The 19,922-nt window shown below is 40.7% G+C and overlaps 1 protein-coding gene across 3 annotated transcripts in view; it reads left to right on the top strand.

Moving 5' to 3' along the window:
• LRP5 (LDL receptor related protein 5) overlaps positions 1–19,065 on the top strand; it is a 153,805-nt gene extending 134,740 nt beyond the window's left edge. For 2 of the 3 annotated variants that reach the window (XM_069857779.1, XM_069857781.1), the window contains 8 exons: positions 2,531–2,740; positions 3,923–4,048; positions 5,939–6,175; positions 10,348–10,458; positions 13,278–13,523; positions 15,850–15,989; positions 17,675–17,772; positions 18,317–19,065. In XM_069857779.1, the coding sequence (XP_069713880.1) occupies positions 2,531–2,740; positions 3,923–4,048; positions 5,939–6,175; positions 10,348–10,458; positions 13,278–13,523; positions 15,850–15,989; positions 17,675–17,772; positions 18,317–18,578 (1,430 nt within the window). In that variant the 3' untranslated portion in view covers positions 18,579–19,065. The remainder of the gene's footprint in view (positions 1–2,530; positions 2,741–3,922; positions 4,049–5,938; positions 6,176–10,347; positions 10,459–13,277; positions 13,524–15,849; positions 15,990–17,674; positions 17,773–18,316) is intronic. The other variant, XM_069857780.1, reaches the window with a different exon arrangement.
• Positions 19,066–19,922: the final 857 nt, after the last annotated feature.

Here is a 19,922-nt window from a genome sequence, read left to right on the forward strand (position 1 = left end):
ATGACCAGCAGGTTGAAGGAGTTAATTTTGCCCAACAACTCTGCTTTTGTGAGACTTCACCTGAAGTATTGCATTCAGTTCTGGAGTCCACAGCACAGGAAGGCCGTGGATCTGTTAGAATGAGTCCAGAGGAGGGCCACGAAGATGATTAGAGGGCTGGAGAGAGGTGGGCTTGTTCAGCCTAGAGAAGTGAAGGCTACAGGGAGACCTTATAGCAGCCTTTCCGTTACTTAAAGGGGGCCCATAGGAAAGCTGGGGAGGAGCTCTTATCAGGGATTTAAGTGATCGAATGAGGTGTAGTGGTTTTAAGCTTCAAGAGGGGAGGTATAGGTTAGATATTAGGAAGAAATTTTTTTACAGTGAGGGTGGTGAGGCACTGGACAGGTTGCCCAGAGAAGTCATGGTTGCTCCATCCATGGAGGAGTTCAAAGCCGGGTTGGATGAAGCTTTGAGCAACCTGATCTAGTGGAAGGTGTCCCTGCCTGTAGCATGGGGGGTTGGAACTGGATGATATTTAAGGTCCCTTCCAACCCAACCCGTGATTCAAACAGGCTGGGATTCTATCAGGACTGCTAGTTTGCGTGTGTCATCTGACACCTCATCTGTTCATGATTTGAGGATGCCTTCAAGATATTCTTCAGGAAACCAGATTGCTTAAATGGATGAGCAATTTAGCACTTAAAAAATCATTAGTGCTGCAGGAGTTTTCTTTATATTGAGTTGACATGAAGCTTTCCTAGTCTTGTGATATTATGAAAGTAGCTAAAAAATTTGGTTTGGGGTCAAAATGTGAGGCTTAGTCTGGCAAAAGGAAGTTGTCTTTGAAAATCCAATGACACTGAAGTTGATAGAAGCTAAGAGTGCTCAGGAGGTTGCAGGATGAATGAGCAAAGTGCTTGTGCTTTGCTCGCTGAGAATCTTCTTCTGTCAAAATGTTTCCTAATAATTCTAAATTGTAAGTCCTATTTAGGAGAAGAACATCATCTCAGGAACTGCTTTGCTGGAGAGATTAGTGCGCACTTAGTGAAAGTAGTGCAGGTGCATCTATTATATTCTTTTACTCTTTGCAGGAGTAAAAGACTTTTTACAAGAGTAAAATCTGATGATACCTTGAAAGTGTGTACAATAATAGATGCATCAGATGCCAGGACTGTACTGTCACATACATGTTTCTTCTGAAAATAGAATGAAACAAGGATGTCTGCCTTATTGGTTTAGAAACAAAAGAAATTCAGGACTAAAGAACTAAAGCTCCAATTGCAAGTCCAAGAATTTTGATCACTCCACAACCAAATTTGATTTAAATGCACATGGTTTGTCATGACAGTCAAGCAAGAGTCAATGCAGGCATAACTTTATGTGCAAAAATAATAGAACCTGTAATTGAAATAAATGCTGCGTTCTTGTTCTTGACTGAGCTCTGTATCATGAATTATGCAAGAAATTAGTTGAATCCAGTGTTTGTAGAGAATTTTTATTTTGTATCTGGATTCTATAATCTGATTTTGTGTAGATGTTCAAACCTTTTGTTTTTTAAATGCAAGCAGACATAAGGTCTTTATTACGAAGTGATATCTGAGGGCAGCAGAAGCACCATGTTCCAATTCTGTTTTAATTCCTCATTTTTAAAATCAAATATATCCAGTATACGTAGGCATACAGAGACTCAAAATGCTTTCTGTGAATTAATAGAATAATTTGGAATCTCTTGTTTACCCTCGAAGCATTAAATAAAGCAACAATTAAATGCTGCTAAGTGTAGGGTAGCACAAAGTAGAAGAATACAAGCAATTATAGGTAAAAGCAGCCATAAACACATTTTTACTTAAGCTGATTTTTACACATTGTCTGAGAGCAGATTTCTACACATTTCTGTAGAGCAGAAAACCTGATAATGTTCCTGTTTAAGGAATACTGAGTTACTCAAAGTTTGAATTTTCTGGTCGATTACTGAAGTAAAAAGAGAAGTCTGGAAGAAGAAATGTTGCTTTTAGAATATGAGCTTTTCTTTTGTGATGATGTGTCAGTGGTTGTCATATAGCATAAGACAGAATTTTGTGTACTTGACTCTTTGCACAATGGATGTATTTTATGAGCATTTTAGCAGCGAAGCCCATTTACTGTATTTTACTCTTGCTTGTAGATTCCAACAAAGTACAATGCTCAGTGTGTGAATGTATTGTAAAAATTTTGATGCTAGAGCTGAGTCTGTATTGGTGGCACAGCCTTTTAGCAGCTCCACACAGTTGCATGTAACAGAGCATGTCAAAATGAAGCTGCCTGTGGCTGGCTGACCAGTGTCTTTAGCTTGTATCTGCTTGCCATCATGAAATGACAGCTAACTGCATTTACCTGAGATAAGGCTGATCAAGTAGAGCCTTAGTCTGCATAGACAAATGAATCTAGTGAGCTTATAGCTAATTATTTTCATGGCTTGGGTTAGATCGGGTTTGGTTGGGGTTTTGTTTTAGGAAAACAGAAGTTAAAAGTCAACTGGTGTAAAACTAGTCTTTGTCTTTGTTCATCTCAGGTGCTAACCGTGTGACTCTGGAGGACTCCAACATCCTTCAGCCCATGGGACTCACTGTGCTGGGGAATCACTTGTATTGGATTGATCGTCAGCAGCAGATGATTGAGAGAGTTGAGAAAGTGAATGGGTACAAAAGGACTAGAATTCAAGGCCGAATTGCTCACCTAACAGGCATTCATGCTGTGGAAGAGCTTGATATGGAGGAATTCTGTGAGTTTATTTTAATATCTGATGTCTCTCACTGTCAAAATCCTCATCCAGCTGAATACTGTAATAACATTGTCCAGTGGGCATCCTCATCCCGGTGTTTTTTCTTTCCCAATATTCAAGTTTTTCTTCTTCTGTACCATTTCTCGTAATTTTTGTGTATTTCAATAGTGATACTGAATTATGCAAAAAGAATTTTTTATTTAATTCTCTGCACTGTTAAAAAAACCAGATTACTTTATATCCCATGTGGTTTTAAAAAAATGTTTATTTTTTATGGTAAGAGTAGTGTTTCTTTTAATTCACACCTTTGCAGCTGAGAACTATTCCACATAGGTGACTTCTGTTACAACAGGGAAGTAAAAATACATACACACATGTGCATGCCCACACAAGTGTACACGCGTACTTTTTTGCTAGCAACCTATGCCTCAAACAATAATGTCTGCAACACTGTATTAAATTGATGTATTTGTTCAAAGTGAAAGCAGGTGTCTGAAAAGCCTGAACAGATGCAAAACAATTTTGGTGCAGAAATTGTAATATCTAGACCATTTCTTCCCTGTGGAAATTCTTGGTCCTTACTAGTAGTGAGAAATGCATTGTACAGCAGCATCATGTTCAGCAGATGCTTGATTGTCAGCTCAAATAAGTTAGGCAGGAATCTGAGTCTCTTCTGACTGTGTTGTGCTTGGGTCCTCAAACAGTGGCCACACTTTTCTGCACCTGTTTCTTATCCACCTAATGTTCATTTAGAGTGATTCTGTTTGGAACTCTTAAAGGAGAATTCCTGAGGGTTTTAGGGACTAGCATTCTGCAGTGACAAATGTTAATTCTTAATGTCCCGCTGCCCTAGAAATGCAGGTGGGATGTCTAGATATGATGTAAATGCAACCTTCTCCAGTTCACGTTCTTATTTCTCTTCAGCTGAGCTCCCAGATTCTTTTCGGAAATCATTTAAAGGTCTCTATATCACCGTGACCAGAAGAAATGCAATCCTTGTGCAGTATAAATTAACTGTTCAGCACTGAACAAAAAAATCCTGTGTTTGCCTTTCTATTAATTTCTAGTGAAATCTTGGTTACTCAAACAGAAGTAGTTTGTGAGTGATTTTGTGAGTTTGCCCTAGATAGGAGTAATGATTTCTTTTATGCTGCCTCTACTCTTTTCTGTGTGTTTCTCCAGCTGTGCATCCATGCTCCCGTGACAATGGTGGGTGTTCGCACATCTGCATTGCCAAAGGGGATGGCACTCCAAGATGCTCGTGCCCCGAGCACCTTGTGCTGCTACAGAATCTCTTAACATGTGGAGGTGAGTTATGTTTAAAAGTACTGCTAAGCAACTTACATCAAGACAGGGGTTGAAGTTGCATTCCAATCCGAAATGTGCATTTACACACAGTGTTTTCCTACACGTGGTGTGTTGTATCATGTGTTAAATTGATATTTGATTCTTCTACCACCAGTTTTCTGCTTCAGCTTTTTGGACATATGTGACTTTCCATTGTGAGCAGAATATTCTTGTTTGACCTTAAAAACTTGAATCGTCTGAGAGTTTTGTAATTGTATGATGGGACAGATTTGTGCTTTAAACAAATGCTTGTAAGATCATTTTGCGTCAACCTGTGATGACCTAGCAGCAGAAATTGTGTGATACTCCAGTCTTTAAAATTAATTTTGCCTCATAACATGAAACACTGTACTTTCTAGTTATTAAATGTTGGCCAAAAGCTCTGTTGCAGTCCTTTTTAAATTAAGGGAGCTCTTCTCTTTCCACATGGTAGACTTTTCCTCTAGACTTCTCTTTCACAATCCCAGGATTTTTGAAAAAATGTTATTACACTTGCAGAGGGGATTAAAAACAAAACAAACGATTGTTTCGTTTTAAGAGGCATCGTATCTTAAAACATTTGGTTCTGTCTGTCTTCTTTACTTCTTTTTATGTATTCACTTTGCTGTGGATTTTATTTCTGGCTGAACTTTGACCTCCCATGGGACAGACATTATAAACTGTTTTCTTTCCTATGGCCACAACACACTATGTTGTTTTGAGTAGTGAGGGTTACAGCTGCAGTGAGAGAGGAATCAATCTACTTATATTTCTTGCTGTACAGTTGCTGCACACGTGGTCAAAAGAGATTCTTATGTCCCACTGTTTTAGCACAAGGTGCTAAGCACAAAATACAATCAGCATAAAAGCCCAGACTCTCAAATACTCTGTGAAATCAGGTTTTACTTAGCTTATTACAACAAGAAGTTTAACAAATAATAAGTAGTGATTAACAAGTTAACAATTAACAGCTTTCAAGGCAATGCATCTAATCATTACTGCAAGAGTATAAGTATAGTAATTAAGAAAGATACATCACCAATTGCCCTATCATCATCATCATCCAGATCCGCAGTCGCTGGGGAGCCCCTTTTTTTGCAGCAAGGATTTGGAAAGCCTGTCCGAGCAATTGGAGGTCCTACACAGTGCATCCACTCATAGGTGAGGTCTCCGAAGATCACTGTGAGAAGCTTTTTTATCATTAAATAATCAAATTGCATCACTCCAGAAATGTGGAGTCTCTGGCCTCAGCTGCTTACCTGACCCCCGCTCCTGGCACAGGACAATATGACTATGATACACATTCTCATGCTCTCTGCACCAAGAACAGCACAGCACAACTCCACTGACTCGGAAATTTGTTTGTGGATAAGCCACTGAAAAAACAGGAACATATTGTAGAAACAGACGTTATATGTTTTAAGTTTATTCATTGCCAGTTAACTCAACATGTCAAGTTTTTTAAATGAAGAATTATTCCAGGATAATGTAATTACATGTTTTAGAATTGTGTAGAATATGGTTTGCAATCAGAAATTGAGTATTCATTTAAATTTCTGTATTCATTTGAATTTATGTGTATGACAGTGTCTTGCAAAGGTAGATGTTCAAGCCAAAGTAAGTGTTTGTAGTCCTGTCCTTAGTTTAGTGCTCACCTGCTACAGCACACTTCTTCAGTCAGCATGCATCCAATTTTAATTATGAAGTTGGCAAAATTTCACTTTCTGCGCAAAATTATTTTTTCTTCTTAATATTATCATTGAACTTCAGTCCAGGCATAAATGTGTTTTTCTTGAAAAAGTCTGTCACATTTTCCCTCTGTTGTAAAGGGTAAAATTGAATATACACGTGATTTGTTTTCTCTTTCTCCAGAACCTCCAACTTGTTCCCCAGACCAGTTTACCTGTGCAACTGGAGAGATTGACTGTATCCCAATGGCGTGGCGGTGTGATGGATTTCCAGAGTGTGATGACCAAAGTGATGAAGATAATTGTCCCATATGCTCTGCATCCCAGTTCCAGTGTGAGAAAGGACAGTGTATCGATGCACACTTGCGATGTAATGGAGAAATTGACTGCCAAGATAAGTCTGATGAAGCGGATTGTGATGGTAAGATTAATTTTCCTGAACTCATGATTCTAACATAAGTATCCATTTGGGATTCTAACTGATCTTGAGAGATATATATATAGGTATATAAATATGTATGAATTTTATATTCAGATGGGGAAAACCAACCTTCACCATAAGCCTAACTAAGCTATCCACTGATTCAAGTTTATTTTTCCTCTTTCTTACTGTGTTGTTCAAATTAAACTTCTCTGTAGTTACAGAAATTGCTGACCATGTAACTATAGGGGGAGGTTGGGGAGAGTTTCTTTAATCCATTTGCAGAATGAAAACAGAAAAGAAACTGGCATAACTTACCATGTGGGGGCTTTTCCTGCGTAATTACCATTTTGGCTTGCACTCTTTCCACAGTGTCCACTTCACTGTTGGACAGTGGTCACCGCAAGGTGCCACAGGGTAGAAGAGATGGACATAATCCTGTGGCTACATTGGCCATTCTCAGAGTTCGTTCTTAGCAAGCTGATGCTTGTCCTGGATGTAGCTTTTTATGAGGAATCTGTGGAATGATATCCAAGGAGTGCTTGTTGCTGCAGCTGCTTTATATGCAGTCAGCTGAAGGATCTGCATCCAAGAGAGGGTGCCTTTGCATGGTTGATGGGAAAACTTGCATATTCTGTGCCTAGAATCAAGACGTAGCTGAAATGGATGCTAGACTATGAGCTGGCAGTATGTCTCCTATTGCTGTACAAAATTTTAGGAGCCTGTTCAGTAGTGTGGCTCTTGCCTTGTGGAGCCTCAGGACCCATGTCTCTATCCATCCAGTGGCTAACCATCGCCACAGGGCCAGCAGGGTAGATTTTTGTGGACGTTTCAATGAGCAATTTTGAGGATTTGCAGTGTCTTCTCTAACTCTGAACCTGGACACCAGAACACCAGTGCTTTCTTTGCAAACAGGAAGAGGATCAGTTCCTGTCTTTCTAGTGGGAGATAGTGCTTACTACTTGTACTGCTTCATCAAGAGGCTCTGCTATGTCCACCACGGAGCCGATGTGCAGTGTAATGGTGCCATTGCACTCAAAGTCAAAGTGGAATGTGCATTTGGTCATCTCCTTGTGAAATGGTGGGCGCTGCTAAATAAACTTAATTCCAGTATTCCTGGCGCTGCATGAACTGTAAGCACCTGCCTTGCCCAGAACAGCCCCTTTGAGGGCACAGATGAGCCTTACCATGTGATCTGAAATAGCTGAAGACGCATTTCTTCAGCATTTGAATGTTTAGTGGTTTTATGCCTAGTCCTCTGCAAACACTTGGGCCACCCAAGACTAGATTTTTGTCCAGGATGCTGTCTGACACTTCCCTAGAAAGGGCTATGAACATACTCGATGCCCAGAGTTAAACTGAGGGAGATGTGTTAAATGTGGTCTTCGTAGACCTCAGGAATCTTTGCAAGCCAAGGCCTGAGTGGGTTCCTAATATAAATAAAGCCAATAGGCCTTTCTCATCCCTTAGTATGTGTCACTCTATAACCAGATGTGTTTGGAGAAGAGAAGGTGGCAAGTATGTTCTTTGTCTTTATGTGAGGTTTATTAAGATGGTGAATGGGCTAAATGGGCTTAACGGAAGTTTTTCAGCATACCTTGTGCATCAGAGGAACTCCCTTCTGGTCAGAGCAGTGATTGTTTGCGGATGACACTAAGCTGGGTGGAAATGTAGATCTCCTGGAGGGTAGGGAGGCTCTGCAAAGGGATCTGAACAGGCTGGACCGCTGGGCTGAGTCCAATGGCATGAGGTTTAACAAGGCCAAAGGCCGGGTCCTGCACTTGGGGCACAACAACCCTATGCAGTGCTACAGACTAGGAGAAGAGTGGCTGGAGAGCTGCCTGGAGGAGAAAGACCTGGGGGTGTTGGTTGACAGCCGACTGAACATGAGCCAGCAGTGTGCCCAGGTGGCCAAGAAGGCCAATGGCATCTTGGCTTGTATCAGAAATGGCGTGGCCAGCAGGTCCAGGGAGGTTATTCTCCCTCTGTACTCGGTACTGGTGAGAACTGGGGAACAAGGGAGCAGAAAAGACCTGGCAAATATTTAAGGATGCTTTCCAGAAAAAAAAAAGAGCACTCAGTCCCCATATGTAGGACATCAGTCAGGGAAGGGAAGAAACTGGCATGGCTGAGTCAAGACCTGCTGGTCAGACTCAAGAAGCGTATAGGGACACTGCTAGGTTGGGAAGGCCAAGGGGCAGCTGGAGCTGAACTTGGCAATGGAAGTGAAGACTAACAAGAAGGGCTTCTACAGGTATGTCAATCAGAAGAGGAAGGTTAAAGAGAACATACCCCCACTGATGGCTGAAAATGATGACCTCATATCAACAGACAAGGAGAAGGCTGAGGTACTTAACAACTTTTTTACCTCAGTCTTCACTGATAACTGCTCTCCTCACCCCTCCTGGGTTATAGGACAACAAGGTGGTGACCAGGGGGATGAAGCCCCTCCCACAGTAGAGGAGGATCAGGTTCGTGACCACCTGAGGAACCTGAGCATGTATAAGTGTATGGGACCTGATGAAATGCATCCCAGAGTCCTGAGGGAACTGGCTGATACAGTTGCCAAGTCACTCTCCATGATATTTGAAAAGTCATGGCAATCAGGAGAAGTCTTTGGTGACTGGAAGGAGAGTAATATTGTCCCCATTTAAAGGACAGAAAAGATGACCCTGGCAACTACCGACCTGTCAGCCTCACCTCTGTGTCTGGGAGATCTCGGAACAGATACTCCTAGAAGCTATGCTAAAGCACGTGGAGGATGGGGAAGCAATTAGTGGCAGCCAGCACGGCTTCACCAGGGGCAGGTACTTAATGGCTTTCTGTGATGGGTTAAACACAGAAGTCGACACGGGTAAACCGACAGATGGACTATCTGGGCTTCTGTAAAGCCTTTGACATGGTGCCCCACAACATCCTTCTCTCTAAATAGGAGAAATATGGATTGGATGGGTGGACTGTTTGGTTGATAAGAAACTGGGTGTATGGTCGCATTCAGAGAGTAGTGGTCAATGGCTTGATGTCCAGATGGAGGTCCGTGACAAGTGATGACCCTCAGGAGTCCGTACTGGGACCAGTGCTCTTTAATATCTTCATCAATGACATTTACAGCAAGATTGAGTGCATCCTCAGCAAGATTGAGTGCATCCTCAGCAAGTTTGCAGATGGCACGAAGCTGAGTGGTGTAGTTGCCACACTTGAAGGACAGGATGTCATCCAGAGGGACCTGGACAGGCTGGAGAAGTGGGCCTTTGAGAACCTCCTGAGGTTCAGCAAGGCCAAGTGCAAGGTCCTATACCTGGGTCGGGGCAATCCCCAATTTCAGTTCTGGAATCCTCAGTATAAGAAGGATATGCAGCTGTTGGTATGGGTCTAGAGTAGGGCCACGAAGATGATCAGAGGGCTGGAGCACCTCTCATACAAGGACAGGCTGAGAGAGTTGGGGTTGTTCAGCCTGGAGTGGAGAAGGCTCCAAGGAGGTCTTATAGCAACCTTCCAGTACCTGAAGGGGCTACAAGAAAGCTGAGGAGGGACTGTTCACAAAGGCTTGTAGTGATAGAACGAGGGTAATGGGTATAAACTGGAGAGGAGCAGATTTAGGCTTGACATAAGGAAGAATTTCTTCATGCTGAGAATGGTGAGGCACTGGAACAGGTTGTTGAGGGAAGTTGTGGCTGCCCCATCCCTGGAGGTGTTCAGGATCAGATTGGATGGGGCCTTTGGCAGCCTGATCTAGTGGGATGTATCCCTGCCCACGGCAGGGGTGTTGGAACTAGATGATCTTTAAGGTCCCTTCCAAGTTACTACATGCCAAGTTACTACATTTTGTTAATGTGTCAGGTGATCAGCTACTCTTTGTTGGTTACTGTAGAAGATTCTTGATGATTTGATCCCAGTTTTTCTCCAACAGGGCTGATTTGACAAAGTATGGGGTGTTACTGGGATCATAATTTTATTTTAGCATCCAATAGGATGTATGACAACAAAAAAGAAAGATCAAAGAAACGCAGGCTTGCATTTTACCGGCAGGAGCACAGCAGGTGTTCTCGTGTCTTGCTGGTAATAATATAATATGCTCAGTGGCTTCATGTCTTACTTCTTTTGGTTTTCTTAAGATGGTCAGATGATCCCATGCAAGTAATACTTAATATTTTCTTTTTTTTCCCATGCAGCACTATGTCTACCCAATCAGTTCCGGTGTGCAAGCGGCCAGTGCATCCTCATGAAGCAGCAGTGTGACTCCTTTCCAGATTGCATTGATGGTTCTGATGAGCTTATGTGTGGTGAGATGTTTCTCCTTGAGAGTCAAGTGCTGTGTTTAGGCACCATGTCCTACATCCTTATGCAGAATCCCAGTCTTTGCATAGTAATATTCTTTCCAGGAAGCCCAATGAATCTTGGCCACATACTCTCACAGTTGTATTTGGCCGCTAAGTACAGTCATGGTTTTCCAGTGGTCTGTGTGACAAAAGAGTGTGTGAGCTTGCAAGCACGGTGTAGCAAGTCTCTAATGCTGTTATTCCAGGTAATGGAGGAACAGCAGGAGCGAAGATGAACTGAAATCCCAGTGTAACTTTGAGATAGTTCTAAAACATTGTGTGGGAGTCAGCACTGCCTCGTTGAGATAGGCCTTCGGATCTATACCCAGGGGAGCCTAATTCTGCTGTGCTCAGTACCCTAGGACTTGCAGAGTTGCTGCTGGGCTTGGGGTGGCTTTTAAAAATGCACAGCCGTATCCAGTGCAGTTACAGGGTCAAGCTGGAGATTAATTATATGGAGGAACTAGCATGCAGAGAGGAAGTGTCTGCAAGTATAGGTAGGAAAAGTATATAAGGAGAGACATTGGTTTTTTGGGGTAAAGTGTTACTTTGAGCTCTCCTGGCAGTAGGTATATGCATGTTACAAGCATGCTTAGGGCAGTTGCTCTAATAGTCCTTAGCTGAGTCTTATTTTGAAGTCCAAAGGGGACAGTAAAATTCACATACTGCTCTGTTTGCACCCTCAGGGTGATCAGTGCACAAAATTTTCAGGCAGCGCATCAGATAAAGGGACCGTTTAGTAGCTCACAAGTGGTTTAGAAAAATAGTTGGAACATATCTATTTGCTTGTATTCTAAAATGCTGTGCTGATAATTCGTTCTGAACAAATAGAATACCTTGTATTTGATTTCTGTAGAGAAATGTTGCACTTCACTTAATCATGTTGCCTGTAGGACCTTGACTAATTGTAAGGTTTGTAATATATTAATCTTGCCAAGTTTTGAAGCAAAGTTGTCAGAAGCTGTGCCGCTGCTGGGATGAGAGGAGGGGTGTGGTCAGGATAACTTTCTTTCTTCTGTTCTCATGGTGGGTACAGCAAGGAAAAGTCTATTTCATGAGCAAGACTAGTGAAAGGGGCTAACTGGAAAGAAGGCTAGAAGAATGATGACAAAAGCTTTTTGGCTCTCCTGTTGAAAATTTCAGACTGAACATGCTTCTCATGTTTCTCTCGCATCTTCTGTTGCTACTCAGCTCTCGCCTAGGTTCCCCAGTTCCCTGGATAATAGAAAGCCACTGCTTCCTTTTTATTTATTTATTTTCTTGGTGCACCTGGCAAACTTTTGTACTGCCAAGTTAATCCATCTGTTTTCTGTTTGCACTTTGGGTCCAGTCCTGCAACTAGGTCTTAAATGATTTAAATGTGTCTGTATGTAGACTTAAGACTGTCTCCTCAGGAGACAGTCTGTGGAACAAAGCCTTCTGTGGTTTCTTGCTTAACTGAGGGAAAGAACTCAAGTAGGGAATAAAAATGATTGCTTCTTTCTAGGCATAGATCTTGCATTCAAAGAAGCTAGGTTTAACCAAAATGAGAATTTTTTGTTTTAAATTAGCTCATTTAGGAACATATTTTCATTTTGGCTTTACTTTTTTTCTGGTGTCATATCTGAACTAATCCCACTATTTGAAAATTAGGACCTTGGATGATACAGAAGCTGTCACGCACTATTAAATGTGGAAAGTAGATGAAGACTTTAAGATCAAAATGAATTCTTGATGCTGGGCTGTTAAGAAGTTATTGGTAGATCTTTGTATTTCCTTTGTCTTAGTTCTCAAATATTAGTTGTTTTTCACCAAAAGGAATGAAAACAAAACCCCAGGAGGAAAAAATTATGAACTGAAGCCTTGAATCTTACTTGAGCCATTTCACTTCTTACTGCTTCATTAAGGAGGGGAGGGATCTGTAGTTTGATCCCAACATGTAAAATTGATGGGCTTTGGCGAAGTTTGTTTTTATTTCTTCACTTTACGAATATATATATTTGTCTATTTAAAAAAAAAAAAGTTAAATTTTGTGTGAATCTCATGGAAAGAACTTTACTGACGAATGTCACATGCAAAAAACAGAGGTGTCAGGTTTATTTGGCAAGAATTTTGAATGTGTTATCATATCTCCCCCTGATTATGGGTATGTAGCTCATCTCAAATACTGCAGCACTTTTATTATTTAACAGTGGGTTACAGAAGGAAAAAAGAAATAAAAACTGAAAAGTATTTGAGATATTCTAGATTGTGCTTTCCTTCCAATTTGTAAGGGTTTTTTTTTTATAGAAAGCAAGGAAAAGTATGCTATTTGAAGGCCTGTATTAGCTAGGAAGACGTCTACTGGTTGATGTGTATGGCAGTTTCCCTACTGATAAAATATTTTAATTTTTAATGTTGTTGCTAGCCCAAATGTCTTTTGAGAGAGCAGATTCCTCTCTGACTTAGGACATCATAAGCCTCCTCTTTAACCCCTAGACTTTGTGGGCAGAAGAAAAGGAAGCTTTCTAGCTGTTGTTACATCAAGATGTTAAGTAATCCAGTTACAAAATGACATGCTAGACAGAAAGGAGAGTAACTTGCTCATGCTTCTTTATGCACATGGAGGGGAAGAGAAGGCATGAAGTCTTGTGCATTGAATCAGAATATATGGAGTTACAGATGCCTGAGTCTATGCAGATACTTTCAGAGACACTGTGTGAATGACTGTGAGCTGAATAATTTGCTGCATGAGCTCCAGAACAGCAACATATAGATTGCCCCATGTTTAATTACCTCCTTTTTTCTTTCTCCTCTCTTTCCAGAAAAAACAAAGCCAGCCTCAGATGAGTCACAGCCACACAGCAGTGCCATCGGTCCTGTCATTGGTATAATACTGTCACTTTTTGTCATGGGAGGAATGTACTTCGTTTGCCAGCGAGTGGTGTGTCAGCGCTATGCTGGGCCCAATAGTCCTTTTCCACATGAGTACGTCAGTGGCACCCCTCACGTCCCTCTTAATTTTATTGCTCCAGGGAGTTCTCAACATGGCACTTTTACTGGTAAGGATGGTAAGGACCTTGCAATAATCAACACCACTACATTGTCTGGATTTGGAGTTTTACAGGTTATTAAGAGTGCTAGATGCTGAGTTTTCAATGAGCAGAAATTAGATGTTGTTGATCTGCTTAGTGGTTTTGGTATAAATCGGTTATTTGGATCAGATATGCAAAAACTATTAGATGCATTAGGCATTTTGCCAGAATTTCAAATGTGGTTTTGTGTTAGGCTGCATGTGCACAGGTGTCTTTTTGATAGAAAATATGCAGTATTTTGCCATTAAACACATCCCCTTTAAATAGTTCATGCTTGTGTGTAATAAAGCCTTGGCTTTGTGTAGTGCTTTTTACCTAAGGTGTGCAAAACACTGTGAAGATTAGCGAATCATGTGCAGTGTTGGAAACTATTAATGCATGTGCCATTCAGCATTCAAGTGAGAGCTCTGTTGAGTTGTTCTTTGTATCCTGTACTCTGATGTTCTTGTTTCATGTCCATCAAAGGTCTTTACACAGTTTTGTCCTGTCTGCTCAGGATGGATAACTTGCTCCACAGTGGAAAGAGGGAAAGGAAATAAGTGAATGAGCTCAGTTTACTATAATACAAAAAAGCAGGGGTATAAACCTCCCTCCCCACAGTTACAACAGCAAATGTGGAAGAACACAAACAGTGCATGTGATTTTGTACTCTAGCTGCTCGCTGCCTGATGCGTGATGAAAACATTCGCTTTGGTATAGCCCATCCCTGAGACAGCTTTCCCATTTGCTTTTGGTTAAAGTGTTTATTCTCTGTGCATTAGTCCTTCAACTGTAAGAGAGCAAAGCTTTTCTACTTCACAAAGGACTGAAATCATCCATCCATCCATCCATCCAAGTGCATGCAGCTGTGATGCTGAGATGGAAGGGAGGACTTGAAGTATAAATAAAAGCTCAGGATATTCAGCTAATAAAGAATAACCCAGAAACCTCATCTAAACATTGAAGTAAACACTTACATGTTATACCTCAAATTATTTTACAAATGTAAAATATACTTTTCATAGAGGAAATAGCAAATTCTTAATTGCAAAGCCCTAGGAAGAAAAAATGTAACCCTCATATTGTTCAGGAAGCTGGAAAGTAAATGTTAGCCTGTAACCTGCCAGACAGGGACAGAATCCATACTTCAGAGTGCTCAGAGTCTGCTTTTCATGTCACCTAAAAATCGGGTAGATGATAAACTTAAAGGCAAATGAAAAAATGTGGCTCTTCTTCGCATTAAACAAGTTTTTGAGATGTGCTAATTGTTGTTTTCTTCTAGCCATTGCTTTGAAGATAGCCAGATACAACTTAGGTTTAGCCTTTCTCGCACTTCAATGACTGTGGTCAGCTGTTCCTGCTTAAATTATGTTTTCATGGTTATTGAGGTTTTTGTGGTAGGAAATACATTTGAGGATGAAATCACTGCAGGTTAAATATTTGCAGTGGTGTTTTAAATTGGATTTCATACTAAAGCTTTCAATTCAAGTGGGTGTGTGTGGTTTTCATCTGTACCTTCACAGGTGCTAATCTAAGCTGTCATTCTGATTGTTATTTGTTTTTTTTTTTCTAATCCATATTACCATGACAAGTTACAACAGCTGCATATTTTACCATTGATGTTATTTCTAAACAAAAGAAATAGATTCATAATACTGTGGCAATTCCAAAAAACATGAAGTCATGAAGGATCTCTGCTAGTAATAAATATTTTCTGCACCTGAAAAACTTCTGAAAACTTCCCAAACTAAATTCTCCCATTAGCATTGAATAGTCTGACAGGAAGAAGCTGAGAATGCGTTGTCTGATTTGAGAGTATATTGGAGTAAAACAGGTTGGAGAATGTTGTCTTCCCTTTTCCTGTCACTCAGGTTTCTTTCCTTTTACGTCTGCTGATTTTCAGTTTTAGCTGTAATTTTTTTCAATAAAAGTAGTTATTTTTTGCTCCTTTTCTCGTGCTTGCAATTTAATCTGTTTGGCTGGAAATAAAATATTCGGAGGTCTCTAGATATACATTTGCATTTTTTAATTGGAAAATTTTTTAGTTAACAATTTGTTCTGGAGATTCATTTCTCAGCGAAGTGTGAGAGCAGATTGTGAGGAGTTCAGTGCTACAGTGAGACAACAGGTGGTCCAGGGGCGAGATGTTTTCTTCACAAAATATGTTGTTCCTTTTAATCCTGAAGTTTTTGCATAAAACACTGTTGCCAAAATGACAAACAGGTTTTCACAGGTTTGCCTAGCTGTGGATTTGGTTTCTGGTTTGCATTGGTTGATAAAATTGTGGTTACCCAACCCTGTTGTCCTCTCTGTCTTACTGCAGGCATCTCTTGTGGAAAGTCCATGATTAGCTCCATGAGTCTCATGGGAGGAAGCAGTGGTGCCCCCTTATATGACAGAAACCATGTTACTGGGGCCTCTTCAAGTAGCTCATCCAGCACTAAAGCCACTTTCTACCCACAGGTATGTCTTGAAAAATATGTCTGTGAGTTAAATATCTCCCACATCTGAAGAAAAGGAAGACAAAAATCTGTGCTATTAAATAGAATTTTTGTAGCAGTTGTTCTTGGGTGTTACTGATTATGATATACAGGCCAGTCTGACACCGACTGAACCCCACAAAAGGTCTTTGTTGTAGTCCATCAGGATTACACAATGCTATATGGTGTTTAAAATGTTTTGTTATTAGAGTGATACTCATCTGTGATGTTCCTGGGCATTTCTGAAGGAAGGTGTTGCAAGGGTTTGTTACATCAATGTTACTGCTTAAACGAAATATTTTGGTCAGTTCTACCTGGTAGCTAATTACCCAGCTTTAGGTTAATAACAAAAAGGAGATATCTGGGCATCTAGTTCTCTTGGCTTTTTTGTTTTCTTTAGCACATCTTAGTGGTACTGAGAGATGGTCTAGTGAATAGAGACTAGGAAAGAATTTATATCAGTAGAATTATGCCAGTTTAGATACCTAAGAACCTGGCCACAGGCATCCCAGCTGACACGTTGTTTGCTGTATTTAATCTAAGTAGGAAAATTTATTCACCTCAGGGTGCTTGTTGGAGAGAATCCGGATTTAGCATGACGTGCTCCTCCAAGGAAGAGGATTTCTGGAACATGCTCTTAGGGTGATTACTCATTGCTCCCCACAACTAGGAATGGGTGGTATTCAAGCTTGTCTCCCTTCACATGAATTTGGATATAGGGCTTGTCAACTCAACGGCCAGGATTAATTTTGCTAGATGCTGCACAGTGAAGACCAAAACAATGATCTCCATTCCATGATTCCATTGTGAGAGAAGAGCAGAAGCAGAGGAACGATGTTATCATGGTCACTGTGGCTGGCTGTGGATTGGCAGAATGCCCAGAGCAGGCTGTGTACAAGATACTCACATTGGTAGCAAAGCCCTACCACCAACAGCAGTGCTGTGATTTTCCACTTTGGAAGGGATGAAGTGCTCTTCTTGGTTTTAAACAAATGTCCTGTCCTGTCAGGGGTTCTGCGTCCTGTTAGGGGAAGAATCCTAAAGGATTTGGAAGCCTAATAAACTGTTTTCCTAGTGTGAGCGTTACCAGCAGCTATGTATATGCACGCATAGGCTAGGGCAGGCTATAACTATTTTTAGCTTTTAAGCTCTTTGCATTGTGGACCTTGCCAAAATGATATAATTACATAACAGCAGTGAAAAGGAAGTATTCAGGAAAGGATGGATGGAATTGTATTAGGTATAGTAAAGGAACTTAGCCTCTGGACTCTACTATTGACTAGGGGTATGTTTAGGGGCTGAAAGTGAAACAGGTTTTATTTCCAATTAGCATCTGCTGATGGTATCAGTCCTTATGGCTAAGGAAGTGCACTGAGGTTTCACAAAACTGGGTCTAATTTCCAGCTTTACCCCAGCCTTCCAGTGTAGTAATGGATGTGGCAAGGAAAATATTCCATGAAAACTTTGAAGGCCTGCAGTGTACATAAGCTCAGAGTAAAGTCTTGAATTTCTGTGATCTTTAAAAATACATTAACCCACTCAAGCAGCAAGGACAGGAAACTTAAATAAGTATGAGCAACAGAGTCAAGGTAAAAATAGTATCTTCAGAATAAGTACAGTTGTATAATTAATCCAAACTTTCACACTGCTTTTTCCTATTCTTCCTAGATTTTGAACCCACCGCCTTCCCCAGCTACCGATCGCTCCCTATATAATGCAGAGATGTTTTATTCCTCAAACATTCCTTCAACCACAAGATCTTACAGGTACTGCTCAGATGAAAAGGTTTGATAAATCTGATCTGTTCTTTAGTTTAGGGCCTTAAGCAAAATGTTGTCATTCAGACTTTGTTTAGAAAAATCTTTCCCTCTCTTAATAAATAATTGGAGGTTATGCCAGTTTTGATGTTAAACACTCTTCTTATTTTGACACAATAGGGTTTAGTGCCTTTCAATAGTGTTGCTGAGTAATAATGCAATATATATAGGTTATATTGATATGTAACAGTAGCTTAGCATTCTATTTGGAATTCTTTGATGAGTCAACCTATTTGTTAGTGACTGGGCTGAGTGGTCATAGTGTTCTCCTCTGGCTGGTCAGGGGCTGGAAGAATGCACTGCTGGCTGATGGTAATTGTGCCATTGAACACAGTTCAGGTACTTGTTGGGTTCCTATGAAAACCTGAATTAAGGCTCACATAGTATTAACGAGCAGCACCTTGAGTGAGGACACAGAGCTGTTCTTTTTCATTCTTTCTTTCTTTTCCCCAGATTGCAGCTAATGCATGTGCTTTTTTTTTTTTTTTTGCAGGCCATACCTTATACGTGGGATAGCTCCACCCACAACCCCATGCAGCACAGATGTTTGTGACAGTGACTATACTACTAGTCGATGGAAGGCCAACAAATACTATATAGATTTAAATTCAGACTCAGACCCTTATCCCCCTCCACCCACACCTCGCAGTCAGTACATGTCTGCAGAAGAAAGTTGCCCTCCATCTCCTGCCACAGAACGAAGCTATTTTCACCTCTATCCCCCTCCACCCTCTCCTTGTACAGACTCCTCATGACCTCAACAGAAGGAACTTTTCCTGTAAATATTTTAAAATATGAACAGATTAAAAATATATATTTTATGATTTAAAAATAAATTGGGGTGGGAATTAAGAAAAAGAAATGTGAATAAAAATGGGTGGGACAGATGGGGCTGTGAAAATTGTACAGAGGAATACTATTTATAAAATTAATTTTTTTAACTTAATTTCCATTCTTTTGTGCCATATTTGCCTTTTCAGGTCATAAAAATGACTCTGTCTCCCAAGGATTTGGGGAGGGAATGTTTAGCCTTTTTTATGTAACCTTTGTACATGCAAATTGTGTGTATTCTTTTTATTAATGCGAGATAAGAAAGCGAAGTGGCTCGTAAGAGGAAGAATGTAAGGAAAGATGTAAGCTTATTACCAGTGAAGAAAGACATTTAAATAGAATTGTCAGTATCTTATCCCTTCACCACCACTAGGAGAAAACATGCAAAGGTCACAACCCTCAGATGCTCCTGAGTGCTTCCCAGCAGAACTTAGATTTCAAACCTCCCTCTTTATTTGCTTAGCATTGAACTGTAAGAACACTTCCTTTGGCTAAACCTTCCAGCTTAGCTACGCCCATGCTCGTATGCCCTACTTCATGTCAGTGCCACTCTGCACACAGCCAGTTTGGGAACTGCTTCAAGCTAAAAAAGATAACCAGTCTTCTGCTTAGCAGAAGCAGTTGTATTGACCAGTGGGTGAGAGCAAAGGGCAAGTTTAAAGTGGTATTTAGCTAAGAGAAATGCCCGACAAACTGTCAGTCTGGTCAGACTCCCCATCTTAAGGGTGATGAAGCCAAGGTCCTTCACCCTTCCTGGTGAGGCTTTGGTGACTCGCTGACAAGAGGCTGTAATAGTCAGCTGCTTCTCAAAATACTGTGCTAGTTCTCTTTTACCCAGACGTCCAGTAATTCACTGTAACAAGTCTTCTGAGATATTCACCCATGTAGACTCGATCAGAGAATTGCTTCATCTCTAATGTTCATTTTCCAAAGTGGAATGATATGGTATTCATTTAAATGAGGAAAGGTGTCTGGTTTTTAATCGGTGGCTTTTAGAAAATGGTATCTGCATAGCTCAAAACAAAAGCATCTGCCATACAAACCGATCTCATAAAACTTTGCCACAAAACTAGTTCAGATTTAGAAACAGACAAAAAAAGCATGGAGGAGGAAGGACAGGAGGCAGGTACTTCTTTCTAATTGTGTTGAAATAAAGAAGATAAACTGCCGTAAAACCTACTGTAACCTTAAGGACATAACGATCAGCAAAGTGCTCATGTTATCAGCTTCTACTAAAAAAAACTCTTTGGGAATGGGGGACCATGATC

Source organism: Phaenicophaeus curvirostris, chromosome 5 (assembly GCF_032191515.1).
Source record: "Phaenicophaeus curvirostris isolate KB17595 chromosome 5, BPBGC_Pcur_1.0, whole genome shotgun sequence".
NCBI lineage: Eukaryota > Metazoa > Chordata > Aves > Cuculiformes > Cuculidae > Phaenicophaeus > Phaenicophaeus curvirostris.